Source organism: Spermophilus citellus (genome assembly GCF_964194105.1).
Source record: "Spermophilus citellus genome assembly, chromosome: X".
In the NCBI taxonomy this organism is placed as follows: Eukaryota; Metazoa; Chordata; class Mammalia; order Rodentia; family Sciuridae; genus Spermophilus; species Spermophilus citellus.
Window position 1 is genome coordinate 66,465,115 of NC_138190.1, and position 14,461 is coordinate 66,479,575.

The 14,461-nt window shown below is 39.1% G+C and overlaps 1 protein-coding gene across 1 annotated transcript; it reads left to right on the forward strand.

Moving 5' to 3' along the window:
* Window positions 1–1,516: 1,516 nt before the first annotated feature.
* Window positions 1,517–7,227, forward strand: NEXMIF (neurite extension and migration factor; the record flags this gene model as incomplete). Its single annotated transcript, XM_081277913.1, has 3 exons — window positions 1,517–1,595; window positions 2,229–6,597; window positions 7,185–7,227. The coding sequence occupies 3 exons, from the start codon at window positions 1,517–1,519 to the stop codon at window positions 7,225–7,227; spliced, it is 4,491 nt and encodes a 1,496-aa protein (XP_081134039.1).
* Between the last annotated feature and the right edge of the window lie 7,234 nt (window positions 7,228–14,461).

Consider the following 14,461-nt stretch of genomic DNA (forward strand, 5'->3'; position numbering starts at 1 on the left):
GTTGTTGTTTGACTTCATAGTGGCTGCCAATCTTACTGGAGTGAGATGGTATCTTAGGGTGGTTTTGATTTGCATTTCTCTGACTGCTAGAGATGGTGAGCATTTTTTCATGTACTTGTTGATTGATTGTATGTCCTCCTCTAACAGCCTATTTTATAATAAATTGTTGAATATTTTACATAATTTATTGAATACCAGTATGTAAATATGTTAGCAATACAATATACTAAGAGTGTTGGTCATTTACCTTTACATGGCTAACTGGTAGCTATAGCTCACTGCCCCTACCTGGCATCATAAGAGAGTATCATATAACTTATCCCTTGCTCAGGAAAAGATCAAAATTCAAAGTACAGTTTCAACTGAATTTATATTACTTTCATACCATCATAAATTCAAAAAGTCATAAGCTAAACCATTATAAGTTGGAAACCATCTGTATTACAATCAATGAGTATACAATTCAGATTCTTGTTACAGATGCTTGGCTATCAGTATTATGTGATTTTTAATAAAAAGATGAATACCTACCTGGAGAGGATGTCTAGGGATGGGGCAGAGGGCTGGAATGAACACGGATGTGTAGATGTTGTAGTGACACATCATAGATACCTCTATCTCTGGGGCCTCATCTCCCATCATTTTTTTATACATACACTAGGTGGTTGGTCAGGAGATGGGGGGGGGTATAGATATATTTACTATGCCTGAAAAGTATCAGATGATGCTGGGGCCTTTTCAGAAAATCTAGATCTTATTTGTTGTCACATTTTAAAATCTTGATGTAGGTTTGGAGGAATACTTGTCAAAATCTTAGTTAAGATCCTAAAGTTGAGAAACCAAGGAATTCCCTACCTCTTTAAACCTTAGCAATCAAATTTTAGGGCATAGAATGAAAAAATCTGAGTGCATTGTGTGTGTGTGTGTGTGTGTGTGTGTGTGTGTGATGTGTGTGTGTATGTGTGTGTGTGTATGCAGGTTGGACAGCATTTGGACTTGGAATGAAACAATAATATACACACACACACACACACACACACACATACATATGTGAATTTGTTTTTGAAGAGCCTTTTGACCAACTGAAATAGAAATGAAGTAGAAATGAAGCAAACAGTAATAAAGCTAATCTTAACATCCACATACTCCTTATTTCAAGTTAGCTTGGACTCTGCTTTGCATCCTTTCTAATTGGACACCTATGATTAGGTTAACTGTTTTTACTAACTGGAGGAAGATATACGTTTGCCTAATGGGAATAGTAAGGCCTAGGATGTATGAATGAAGTGTGAGTTTCCAAATTGACTTATATGGTAAGCATAACTATAAAACAAAAATAGCAGTAATGAAAACAGTCTGGAAACAGGTAAATTTCAGTGAGCCTTGTAAGAATTGTGTAGCTAAAACAACCTGTAAAAGATAGAATAAAATTAATTTAATGACTTATATTATATATTTGAAATGTGCAGGTTGGACAGCATTTGAACTTGGAATGAAACAGTAAGAGGTTACATTCATGGATAACGAACAAGATAAGACTATTGCTGCCTCAGCCAACGGAGAAAACACTCTGATTAATGGGGTCAAAGAAAATGGTAAGGGAATTTAATTACAGAATATAATCACTCTCCTGATAGTCCTTTGTTATTACTATGGATTTTCAGTATCCAAAAAGTTGGGACAGTTTGAGTCCAGGATGCCTTTGTGATTGATGTTAATCCTAAACTTTATTCTACCAAAATTTTAACTAGATTAGAAGAGTCTCTGAGAGGCTTCAAATCTGACCACTTTGTCTCCCCAAATCATCTCTGTCAAATAAAGTTCCTCAGAATTCCTAGTGAATCAGAGTCACTGGGTGCTTCCAGGATATGACTCTGAAGGACAGGCCTGTGTCTCATATCTTAAGACCATGAATATCCCCTCTGAAAGCCTTGATTTTCCAATTAATCAAGCAATCCAATTCTTTCTTCATTTCTAAAGAGGGCTATGACTTTCTCTGAGGAAGAAGTTGGAGCCAAAAAAAATATTATTTTTCACTTGCATGAATGTTCAATATCGAAATCAGGATTATTCTTGAATGTTCTAGTTGTGGTTTTCAAAGCTAGAGAAATAGAGGCATACTTATATAATAAGATAAAGTACCAGAAACTGATCAAGGGAAAGAAAGTTAATGAATCTGGTCTCAGACCTTTAACTTTGTTCATGTCATCTTTTCCCCTTTTCTCTAGACTCAGAGAACCAGGAGGTGGCAATGAAGTCATTTGCAGCCCTAGAAGCTGCTGCACCAATTCAGCCTATACCAGTGGTACAAAAAGAGACCGTGATGTTTCCTAGGGGTCTCCTGCCTCTGCCCTCTAAGAAGCCCTGTATGCAGAGCCCTCCCTCTCCTTTGGGCCTGATTGAAGCACCTGAGCATGCTGCTAATAGTGCTTCTGTGAATGCCATCTCCCTGACATCTGGTGTTGCAAAAGGCCTGAACACATGGTCACTGCCCAATGAGTGTGAGAAGGCTCCATTTGCCATAATGGAGCCTGCAGGCATGTCAGCTCTGAATGGAGACTGCCTCATGCAGCCAAGCCGGACTTGCTTGGGCTGCTTCATGGAATCCAAGGAGGCAGTAGATCCTGAGCCAGGAATCAGTCTGAAAGTCGGTGATCTAAATAGGGATTATGAAACATGTGCAGTCTCTGATATAGGGATTCAGTGCATTAATGCCGGAGAAAACATGAAATATGGAGAGCAGCTGCTTTCAGACCAGCTCCTAGGCTTCCCCCTGCATAAATCAAAGGCAGGAGATAGACGAGAAGCTGAGAAACCTGACATTGACTTGGAAGATCCAGCTCAGAAAAGTTATTATGAGGCATTACTGTTAGATAAGTGCAATACAGAAGAAGCTTTGCTTGCAAATTCCAATCAGGATTGGGGTTACTTTGAGACTTTCATTAGTGAGAGTAAAATTGAACTGCTTGACCTTTGTTCCAAGAATGAACTATCTGTCAACCTGTTCTCTGAAGAAGATGTGGATAACTACATGTTTGATGATGATGAGTCAACACTGGGCAGTGACGTCTGCTCCCTGAAAATTCGATATGAGTCCTTTCAGGACAATGTTCGAGACAAGACCACCCTTCTGATGCAGGAGGATGCACAATTCAACTTTTTTCCCAGTGTCTTTACCACCTGCCCCAAGCGGGAGTCTAAGAGTGGGACCCTGAAGCAGAGCAGTGATCTTTCCCAATTCAAAGTCCCTGATGTGAGTATCATCTGGGGGGAAGAAGATAAAAACTTGGACAAGAAGAAAGTCAAAGAGGAAGGACATGAAGATAAAGGTGTAGAGACAAAAGATGGAAAGGATAATGAAGAGAAACCTGCCTTAAATAAACCATGCAGTGGGACTGATGTAGGGCAATTTAAGAATTCAAAGCAGGGCCATCTTACTAATTCCTTGGAAACATCAGGGAACTACAATGATGACAGTTCCTTCATTGAGGTCTCATATGATTCCATGGGAGAGATCAAGGACTGTAGCCGCTATATGGCTCGGGATACTAATTCTGGCAGCTCCTCCTCCCAGCAGAACTATGGGTTACGAGCGAAGAGAAAAGTAAGATACAGTGAAGATTACCTATATGATGTTGACTCACTAGAGGGTGAAAAAGTAAATGAGAGGAAGGAATGGCTGCCAGGTGGTTCCAAAGAGGAAGATGATGATGAATGGTGTCCCAAAAAGAGAAGAAAAGTAACCCGTAAAGAGCCCCCTGTTATTATCAAATATATCATCATCAATCGCTTTAAAGGTGAGAAGAACATGCTGGTGAAGTTGGGTAAGGTGGATGCCAGTGAGACAACAGTGAATTTGAGTGAGAATCAGCTCAACAAATATGCCAAGCTGGCACCTTTGAAAGCCTTCTGGCAGAAGAAAAAAAAGAGAAACAGCAACATAGACTCCATCAAGACACCCTTATGCCAAAAGCAAAGCTTTGAACCAGGTAGCTTTGAGGTATCATTCCTGCCACCTGCTCGTAAACGAAAATCTAAACTTGGCAACAGGCATAGGATTCAAAGAATCCCATCCATGGAAACATCAGCAAGTAATAAGCAGGTTTCATTCTGCAGTGAGCAGAGGCAAACTAATCGCAAAGAAGATGGAGGCCTAAAAGGTACATTAAAGTCAGCACCTCTAGCCACTGCTAGCAGTGCAAATGGATCACATTTAAATGACATCACAGGCCCTGACTCAGTGAAAGTCAAAGCCCAAGACCCAGAGTTTAAGGGGCCAGAGAGGAAAGTGCTCAACAAAATCAAATTTAAAAGTGAAGCTAGATTAAAATCCAAGAAAATCAAAGCTGGGCAAGAAAGCAAGCCAGTTGTTCAAATGAGCCCTCTCTTGGAAGACCAATCTTCCAAGCCTAATTTAAAAAATGAAGTTATTCCTGGGAATTCAAACAGTTCTCATCTATCTGAATTTCATGAGGCCAAAGCTGCTAAGAATTCCACTTTCCTACCAACCACTTGTTCTTCTGAAATGCCTCTATCTTCTGCTAATGTTGCCACTAATATACCTGTTATCCCTGGAGGGTATCTGCAGACACTGTTAGATGCTTCTGACTTGTCAAATAATACTAATATCTCATACTTCACCCATCATTCTCCTGAGCAAAGTGAAAGCAGTCTCACTCCAACAGAGAAGTCATTTGTACCTCTCCACCCTACCCAGGACTGTGTACTCTCCTCATCCTCTGACTCTGAACTGCAGCGGTCATCTCTTAACTTCAAAATGGAATCTAGTAACTATGAAAATGCATGGCCCAACAAGGCTACTTCTGGTACCCAGGAATTCATGGCTGAAGTCTCAAGGGAGATAGCCTCAAACCAATCCAGTGAATTTGAAGCATCTCAAGTAGTGTCTATGGAAAATAATCTCCCAGATACAACATACAATCCAGTTGGCCTCAATAGTGGTGGTGGTAGTTGCAACAAGGTCCTGTATGCCTCTGTGCCAGACACCCAACTCCAAACTGATGACTCTTATCAATTATGTCACTTTAATAATGGAGATATCTGCTTTCCTTTCCAGCAGGGCCCAGTCAATATGGATGATGGTCGGCTCTTTAGCTTTGATTCAATGGCCCCACTCTCTGTCAGCTCAAACAATTACTGCTCCTTAAGTTTGAAGTCCTGTGAAAAGGATGGTGATGATGATATCGCTGATGACTTCCTGGCCCACTGCAGCCCCAAGCTGGTGATCCAGCAGAGCATTGATGAGATAGTTCCACTAAAGGAATCCACTGACCTCCTGGATATCTCCAATTTCACTCCTGACAAGTTCCGCCACTCTTCCCTCTCAGAGATGTCCCCACCTGATACTCCCAGTCTTTCTCCTCAGATTACCAGATGTGAGACTATCAAGACACTAGGAACACTGAAAGGGTTCCAAGATGGTGTCCCAGGACCATTGGTCAGCATGGAGAAAATCAAGTGGGACTGTAGTACCCTTTCTCAGCAGGTCCAAGCGGATGATGGATTTACTTTAAATAACCATCAGTTTCAGTTCCATATGTTCAATGATGAGGATTCTGTCAGCCTGCTCCAAAAAAACCCTTGCTTGTCAACATTTAATGACCCATCAGGTCAAATTAGTACCAACAACAAAGTATCAAAATCAAGAAAGAAAAGTTCACCCAGCAAGAGTGGAGCTATGAACCAAAGTTCTTCTCAGAAAAACACCAGGAAAAAGTCCCCTAAAGTCAACAATAAAGGGACTGAAAAACCACCTGGCAAAACCTCTCGCCAGGTCCCTAAGTCAACAAAGAAAGGGAAATACATGGCTGCCATCAATGGAGAGAAAATGCAAATAGGCATTGGCCGTGGAGGAGGCCAGACTAATAGCATATCCTCCACTGGGAAGACACTGGCTGACTGTACCCAACATGGAGGCCCTGTCACCTCTGTGAAGATGCCAAGTCAGAAGGGACTTTCTGCAGATTGGGTTTTGGGGAAAGAGAGCAATCCAAGCTGGAGCAACATGAGTATGGGCACTAACACCAACAGCCTCCTGGATGATGACCAACGGGAATTTCAGGAGCCTTCCTATATCTTGTCCAACATTGCCTCTGGTATGGCAGATGTGCAGAGATTCATGATGGCCTCCATAGAGCCCCTTTGGGAACCCATGGAGCACCATGGGGACCCCAATGCATTCTACTCCCCTGAGTCCAATAGTCTAAAATTAAAAACCCTCAAAATATTGGCTGGGACACCACAAGAATCTAAGAAAAAGGTCAATAGTGGGTCTCCAGGAACCACTAAGAATCACAGGTCAATCAAAGGTGTGAGCAAAAGCAATGGGAAAGCAGCGACAGGTGATCCTGTTCGTGCAGACATGCCTGGTTATAATGAGGACTCTCGCTCTGCCTTCTTTGATAAAAAGTATAGTAGCATGAGCACTTTAGGCAATAATGGACCGACACACAAAAAGTTATATCGTCACAAATCCAGCTCCAAGGCCTTGAGAGATGAGAAGTCTAAGGGAAAGCGCATGGAGCGAGAACAGGTCCACAAGGATGAGGCTGGGACAGCTTCTTTTGAAAAACTGAGGTAATACTGCACCAAAATGGCTGAGATGATGCACCCTTAGCTTTCCTACTACCTGCTGAGCCCACAGTCCCTCATTTTTTCCCTCTTGAAAGCAAAGTTTGCATGAAAGAAACTGTCCTATTCCCTTTTTCAAATAAAAGAAAAGAAAAGCGTGCATGAAAATCCCTATACCTTTAAGCCACCCCAAAAATTGGGCAATTTTGTTCTGGCTTCACTAGGGATAAGCTCTAACAAAGCTACTTTTTTCTTCTGCTATTCAGCATTAATTTCCACCTATTATGAAAATATGCTCTTGAATGATTTTGGAAAGGGAAGGGCTTTTTGCAGTAAGACAGATTTTGAACAACAGAATTAAAGTCGTGTATACAAAAAGCCAAGATCATTTCAACAAAAAGAGCATTAGTTGGAAAACAAAAATCTCAACACGTGGCAATTAGGAGTGCTTTCTAGTACCCCCTGCTATCTGTATCTTTTTCTGCATCATACAGCGTCTAGTATGATGTTAACAAATTTAGGTCGTATGATCCCTTTGTGGGACATACACTAAAACTAACTAAGATGGCATAAATTGTCTGATTTTTCTGCAGGGATTCCGACTACAATCTCCTAAAAGCAGAAACAGCATTTTGAGTTTTACCTGTGTTTGAAGAAGAGACTCGCATTTTCCAGAAAGACATTTGATGTTTGTGTTTTATTTCTTTCAAAATATGCCTTGTGGTATGTATGTTGACATGTAAGTGCTTAAAGAAAAGAATTTTAAATTGTGGGAATAAGTCTTTGAAAGCAAACTTTAATCTGATGTTCTATGTAAAAGACTTAAAAAGTCATACAGTTGCACAAGTAGTTTATGCACTATTTACCCACAAGGAAAAAATGGAAAACATTGTGCCAAACTACAAACAGGTGACTGTACTGTATATATTTTTACTTCTATATCAACATTTGGTTGTGAGTATTTGGGGGAGCTTGTCCCTGTTAATTTACTAGAAACATTCCAGTGATTCTTGCTATTAACCACCCCCACTTATGTGGATAGCACCTGTAGATCACAGTGGAAAAATATGTTGTGTTACACAATTTACCAAAACTTAAAGGATACTGTTTGAAATGTGCCAAATTTCCTTACCTCATTTCACAGATTCACCCCACAGTTTAAAGCTCATTAATGAATTTTTTAAATACATATATATATATATACATACACACACACTCAGAGAGATGTGTGTGTGTGTGTGTATATATATACACACACATACACACACACACACACACACACACATACATACATTATTTTAAGATTTTGAACTCTGATGTCCTGTGTGGAAACGTGAACAGTTAAACAAGGCACAATAAAGATGTGTATGTTCCATTGTCTAAGAGTTAAAATGTTGGAAAAGTCTGAAGGTCACAACAGCAAAGTCCATCAGGGACCTGAGTATATGCATTTACAGAACCTTTTACAAGGAAACAAAACAGCTGCTTTGAAAGTTTGTTTTCTAAAAGCAAAATCTGTAGCTGAAAATTATTTAAAGTGCAAAGTTATATTGCTGATACTTTATATCTCAGTTTTATATATTTTATAATAGTCTGGGATAAATTATAAAATAGCTATAAAACCGACACTAATGCTAAATGAAGTACATAGATTGCTTTTATTTAAGTAGTTTCCTAAATGTTTTATTCCAGTTTTGTCAAAAGTGCACTCATATCATGGCTTTAGTGTTCTTTGTTTAATCTTGCAATGCCAATGTCATTTAAAGAAAATGTTAAGGCATCTCACTTTGACCAAACTTTTCTTCCTATGAGTTAAATACATATAATATCAGATAAGCTGAACAATTCATGGAAACAACTGATTTGGGCCATATATACTTAGTCTGAGGACAACTAGTATTTGATGCCACACACTCAACATAAGTGAATTTTTTATATAAATTTTTAAATCATTTTTAATTCAGCCCTCCCCCTCCACCTTTTTAAAAATTGTCACAGCTCCAACATCCCTCACTACTAGCCTTTTCTTCCCCTTTATTCACCACTCGACTTCTAACATTTGATCTCTTTTCCTTGCACAGTTGAAGGCCTATGAGGCTGATAACTGATGCATTATGGCACAGATGAGATAATGGATGTGAGAGCGCTTTGTAGATCGTAAAGTGCTATACAGATATAGGGGATTAATATTATTAATGTTGTTGGTTGTTGTTATTGTTACTATTCTTACTAATATTGTTACTAACCTATTAACTTGTGAATATATAGGCTGGGGTGGGAGGGTGGAGAATAAGTGGGTGGGGAAAAGGGGGACTTAATAAAAAAGGGAAGATGTTTCAAAAGGAAAAATTTAAACAAAATATGAACCTACCTAGTCATTGCCACCTAAATATATTCACAAACAGAGAAGCAACATTTGAAAGTAGTCAGAGAGAAATGGAAGGAAGCCTATCACGTACATAAGTTTTTACACTTCCCAGCCCATGATTCCTTTCACCAGCCAGCTCTACTACTTACAGCTAGGTAGTAAAATGAACAAGCCTGTGTTCTTGAGTGGGTGTGTGTTCTCAGCATCAGTCTCTTCTGTCTGTGGGGACGAGTGGGTGAGGAGCAGCTTGTGAGAATAGTTCAAGCCCATTCCTAGGCTTTGATGCTCTGTGTGCAATGAGCCCTGGAAAATTACTTAGTGGAAAGGCACCAGATGAAACACATCTTCTGCCCTTCAGCTGCCATCCAAAAGGGAAAACAATCAAACTGGAACACTTTCTTCTATTTCTCTACTCTGATAGCTAGCTGTTCGTACTAAATGCGATGGCTGGTTCCTAGGAACTGGTCTTTGTTTTGTTTTTGTTTTTGTTTGTTCTGTTTTTCAGCCAAATTTTGGCTTGGAATCACCAACTCAGCCAGTATTGTGATTCCCCCAAGACTCCAGACCTCCGGTCACCTGCTAGCTTTCAGGAATGGAGGGCTTTCTATGTAATCAAAAGGTGGCAATTAAAGAAGAAATACAGAAAGTGTTCCATGAGTACAATGTGTTTTTATAAAAATAAATATAGGAGCAGTTGTCCCAGGTTTTTTTAAGTATCAGTTCAGCTTTGGAGAATGGGGTGAGAACAGAATAGGATAGCCTGAAACTGTTGGAAACAATTTCTTTGTCAGAACTTGCTATATGAGCCCTTTGGAGTAGATACTCTTTCAGTTCCTCCTAGAGAGTCCCCTAAGGGCCAATTCTAGGGCATGGTTCATCCCTTTCTCCAAAGAGAATTGCCATTTTAAAGCACCTTTTATATTGGCTTACAGTGCATTATATGTTTTTAACATATAAATTAGTGACTTATAACCAGTTATTTTGTACTGAAACAACAAGAAAATGAGCTTGAGTAGTGAGCAATAGGCCAGGGCTAAGATGCTTATTCTCTTAATTTCATTTAATAACTGTCTCAGTACACTATGTTCTAAGTCTTCAGCATTTAGCATTCTCTTGGCCCTATCTCTATTCACACAATTCTTTTTCTTCCTGTCACAACATAGTAGGCCAAACGTATTACAGATCCCTTATCCAACCAACTGCCTTAGTGGAGTGAGGACCAATGTATAAAAATAATGTTTTACCGTATTACTGATCTTAAGTTAAAAATGTTGGATTATCCTTGGTCTGAAATTTCTGATTACCACTCCCTTCCAACCTCTCTGAAAAGCTGCTTCCTATTAATTCCTCTCCCCAAAGAGTGTCATTTAATCTTTACTATCTATCTTGGAAATGGTATCCTCCCTTATTCTTCTTACTTAATTTCAGTCCTTGGTCCTAGAGTTTTTCTTCTTTTAGCCAGGTGCAGTGGTGCATGCCTATAATCCCAGTGACTCAGGAGGCTGAGGCTAGAGGATTGCAAGTTCAAGGCCAGCCTCAGCAACTTAGTGAGGCCCTAAAGAACTTAGCAAGGCCTTGTCTCAAAATAAAAAATTAAAAGTACTGGGGATGTAGCTCAGTGATAAAGTGCCCCTGAGTCTAACACCCAGTACCACAAAAAAGAAAAAAATAATTTTTCTTCTTTTATGGTCTTATATTTCACCTCCCCAAGTTGTTAGAGTCTAAGAGCTTTAGCCAGAGTGATTTCTTCTGGAAGTTTAGAGGGGAACCTTCCCATTCTTAATCACCTTTCATCGCCTTGGCCATTCTCAAATCTAAACACTCACATGTGCACAAACTATCACATCACTGAGGAAAGTTGGAAACTCCTTTTCCTCAAACATCTGTAAGAATAGGTCTGATCTCCTGCCCTGGTTAGGTGCTGTACTATGTGGAACAGGGTGCTGATACAGTGGCCCTGACCAAGGGTCTTCGAGACTTTGGGAGTTGTGTTTGGGCTGTGGTAACTGGCTTGAACCAGTGGCCATCCTCTCTGCCTCTCCAGTGTCTCAGATACCAGCTGCCTCACATATGCTGCTTCCTCCCAGGTTTCCCTTCTGACTTCTTCTTGCTACTCTGTGCAATTATATGTTAAGGCCTTACCTTTTCCTAAATGTTTTCAAACCTCCTGCACTACCTTGACCATCACTTCTTGAGCCATCTCCCTGAAGTCCTTGGTGCTAGGTGGGCTTTTGTGACAACTTTCACCTTCTCTGACCTTTTTCCTTGCTGGGAAGCATCAGTGTGTGTGCGGGGGCGGGGGGGTGAGGGAGGGGGTTAAGTGTGTGTGTGTGTATGTGTGTGTGTGTGAGCATGCATGCGTGTGTACACATGTGCGCACGTGTGTGTAAGAGAGAAGCATAAGGATGCTTCAAAAGCTGTAAAGAACTCTAACTAGCATCCTAAGTTCTATTATGTGAGGTCCTGCAGTTCTAGTGAATTTCCATTTTAGTGGGTTTGAATTAGGGTTTACTGCCTAGAGAAGAAAAACCATATCCAAGAACCTCTTAGTCAAGCTTACTCTTACCAAGCTGAACCAGCATAAGGCAGATCCACCACATCTTCAATTTACAAATGCTCTCAGAATCCAAGAAATGAAGAGAGCTAACTTTCTGCACTGAAGACGCAAATGGAACACTAGCTAGTCCTATCTACTGCTAGAACTAGAAATGTTTGTTTTCTCCTGTACTATTGAGAAATTATCTAATTTAAGGAGTTTTCATTTTTATTTAGGGATTTTTAATGACTGCCCATCACTACAGAAATAATTCCTTTTTTATAAAATCAAACTGATGTGAGGTAGTTTCTTTTTTAATCATAAAATTTACTAAGCCTGTAATTATGTTTAGAAGGTTTAGTACCAAAAATCAAACATTTTAGTAACAAGTAGGGATCTTGTCAACACAATGTAGGCCAGGGATTTTGTAAAGGTTTCTCAAAGACCCAAGTAAGGGAGAAAAGTTTTTAGTTGGGATGTTTAACTTGGGAAACACTGTCATCAGTTTGAGGGTCCTCAACCAGCATGGGATTATTTGGTGACAGTACTCAGGCTATCCTTTAAGGCACATTTTTTACTCAGCATTAAACAGTAGCTACAGTCATGAAGCAGAGCTCCCATTGCAGCTACATGATACTTGAGATGTATTCTTGGTTTGAGAATTGTACCTAAGAGGTAAAACTTTGGGGAAGGACAATATAAAAGAGAGAGGCTTCATACAACGTTTAAGGTATGAATGAGGCTTTTAAAATAAGCATCTGGATAAATAAACACTAAAGACACTGAAGAAACACTCATCCATATGAGATGGAAAGGATGTTTGTCCATCCAACGGGCTCAGGGGTTTTTGAGTCTCAGAAGGACATCCTACTCAAAGAGAAGAAAGGAGATATTTAAATCATTCTGCCTCTTAGAAAGATGCCTGGTTTTACAGCACAAAAGGAAAGGCTTGAATGAAAACTAGAAGAGGCCTTTTGTTTTTTACTCCCAGTGAGGAGGGTAGAAACCTTAAGATGCTCTACTGGGATAGCTGTAGCACTGACTGGAGTTTGCTGCCTACAGAGTTTTGAATGTACTAGTCCTTAGTTTCCACAGAACTGAATGCACCTCTTTAGTAAGTTACTGATTTATGGTGCTAAAGAAAAGATTATTCCCATTTCTTCTTCTTCCCCAATCCCCTTAAGCATTTAAGAAAATTTAAAATAAAAGCATTTAGAGGCCCTTTTTATGAATGTAACCTAAGTTTCTGTTTGACATATGACACTGCAACTTTAAAATGTTAGGAAATTATTTGCCTTTTTCTTTTAGAATTAAGCTTTATAAATAATCTGTAGAGTCAATTGAAGTATAAAGCTTAAGGATCACTCTTAAGACGCCTACAAAATCTTGTATATTTTTAAGTGTGCCAATTTGTAACATATTTTGTAAGTGTATATTTTTCTTAGAAAAGTGCTGTGAAGTGTCTGTATGTGAGAGTTTTCCTTTTTCTGCACCACTAGGTGCTAATAAAAGGATATTTACTTCAAAGTTTCTGGTTTTAGAAACCACAATACAAAGAAAAAAATACACTTTTGTTGGGAAATTTTGTAACACAAAACATGTTGTGAAAGAGTGTAGTGATCTTGTGCAAAAGAAAATGAACATTTGTGAGCTTCTTGCTGTTTTATAGATTTTCTTGTAAATTATTCTTGTAACACCTCTGGATTTGTTGTTCTTGTTGCAAAAGTTTTAAATATTTGTGACTGAATGTATGGTGAAACTGTCATATGTTACCTAGCTGAGTTTTGTTATTGTTTATGGAATAAATAAAAAAGAAAAGTTTAAAATACTGCTTTAGAATCATATGTAAGAGAAATCAAACCATTTCTAATTAAATTTATATCCCAAATAAAAGTTCTTCATTGTCTAGAGCAGTGTTTCTCAAACTATCTCTGGTAAGGGACCAATTTTTCTTGCAATCCATCACAGATCAATAATATTATAAAACACAATAAAAATGAATTTCTGAAGGGTGAAATGAGAGATATGCAAAATAAAAGCTCAAATGCATTCAATTCAACATGTAAAATTACATTTCAAAACAAACATAGCATAGGGAAAGAGAAAATAATTGCAAATTATTAATACCTTTTTTGAGACAAGTGCACTGTTCATTGTCAAATTGCATAGAAAGTTTTAAACACACTCAGCACTTTGAAAAGGACCAACAGTATTACCATCATCTGGGAAGTTGTGAGGAATGCCAAATTCCAGATCTTAGGCCAAATCTGCTGAATCAGAATCTGAACTTTAACAAGATCCCTAAGTGATTTGAGTGCATGTTAAAGTTTGAGAAGCACTGGGCTAGAGTTTTGTGTAGGGGATTCTTTTCCCCCTCAAATTGGAGAATCATTTTCTAGTGTGTCCCATTTTCTAAGACTTAAAACAGACGGTGTCCTTCTTTGGTGTTCCAGATGGATTCTACAGAGACGCAGTCCTCTCAAACTGTAAAAGCTGTTGATCACAAGTAATAAATGCTGATTTGCCTGGTATCAAAAATGTCAGATTTTCCATAATTCCTTACAGTTCCTACATTATTTTGCTTACCATTCAGTCATGGTTCCTATTACCTTTAATCAATCAAGACTTCTCCAAACTCTATCCCACTGTCAAATATTTCAGTATTTTGATATTTACTATATCAGAAAAGTTGTACTTTACTTTCCAGTGCCCAGATCATTTGAGTTGCCAACCAGAGCATGTAGCCCTGACTAACCACAGCAGGGGTGTTGTGACACACATAAGCCAACAACCACTTCCGTGGTTTTAAATTCCATTGCTCAAAGAAGCTGAAAAAATGTGTGTAAGGGAGTGGTCCTCGTCTCACTTCAACACCTCATCCACTTCCAACACTTCAACTACTACTGCAATTGTCCACAGATCTCTCCAAGTTCCCGATCTATATTTCCAGTTAGAGGCTGGCTATG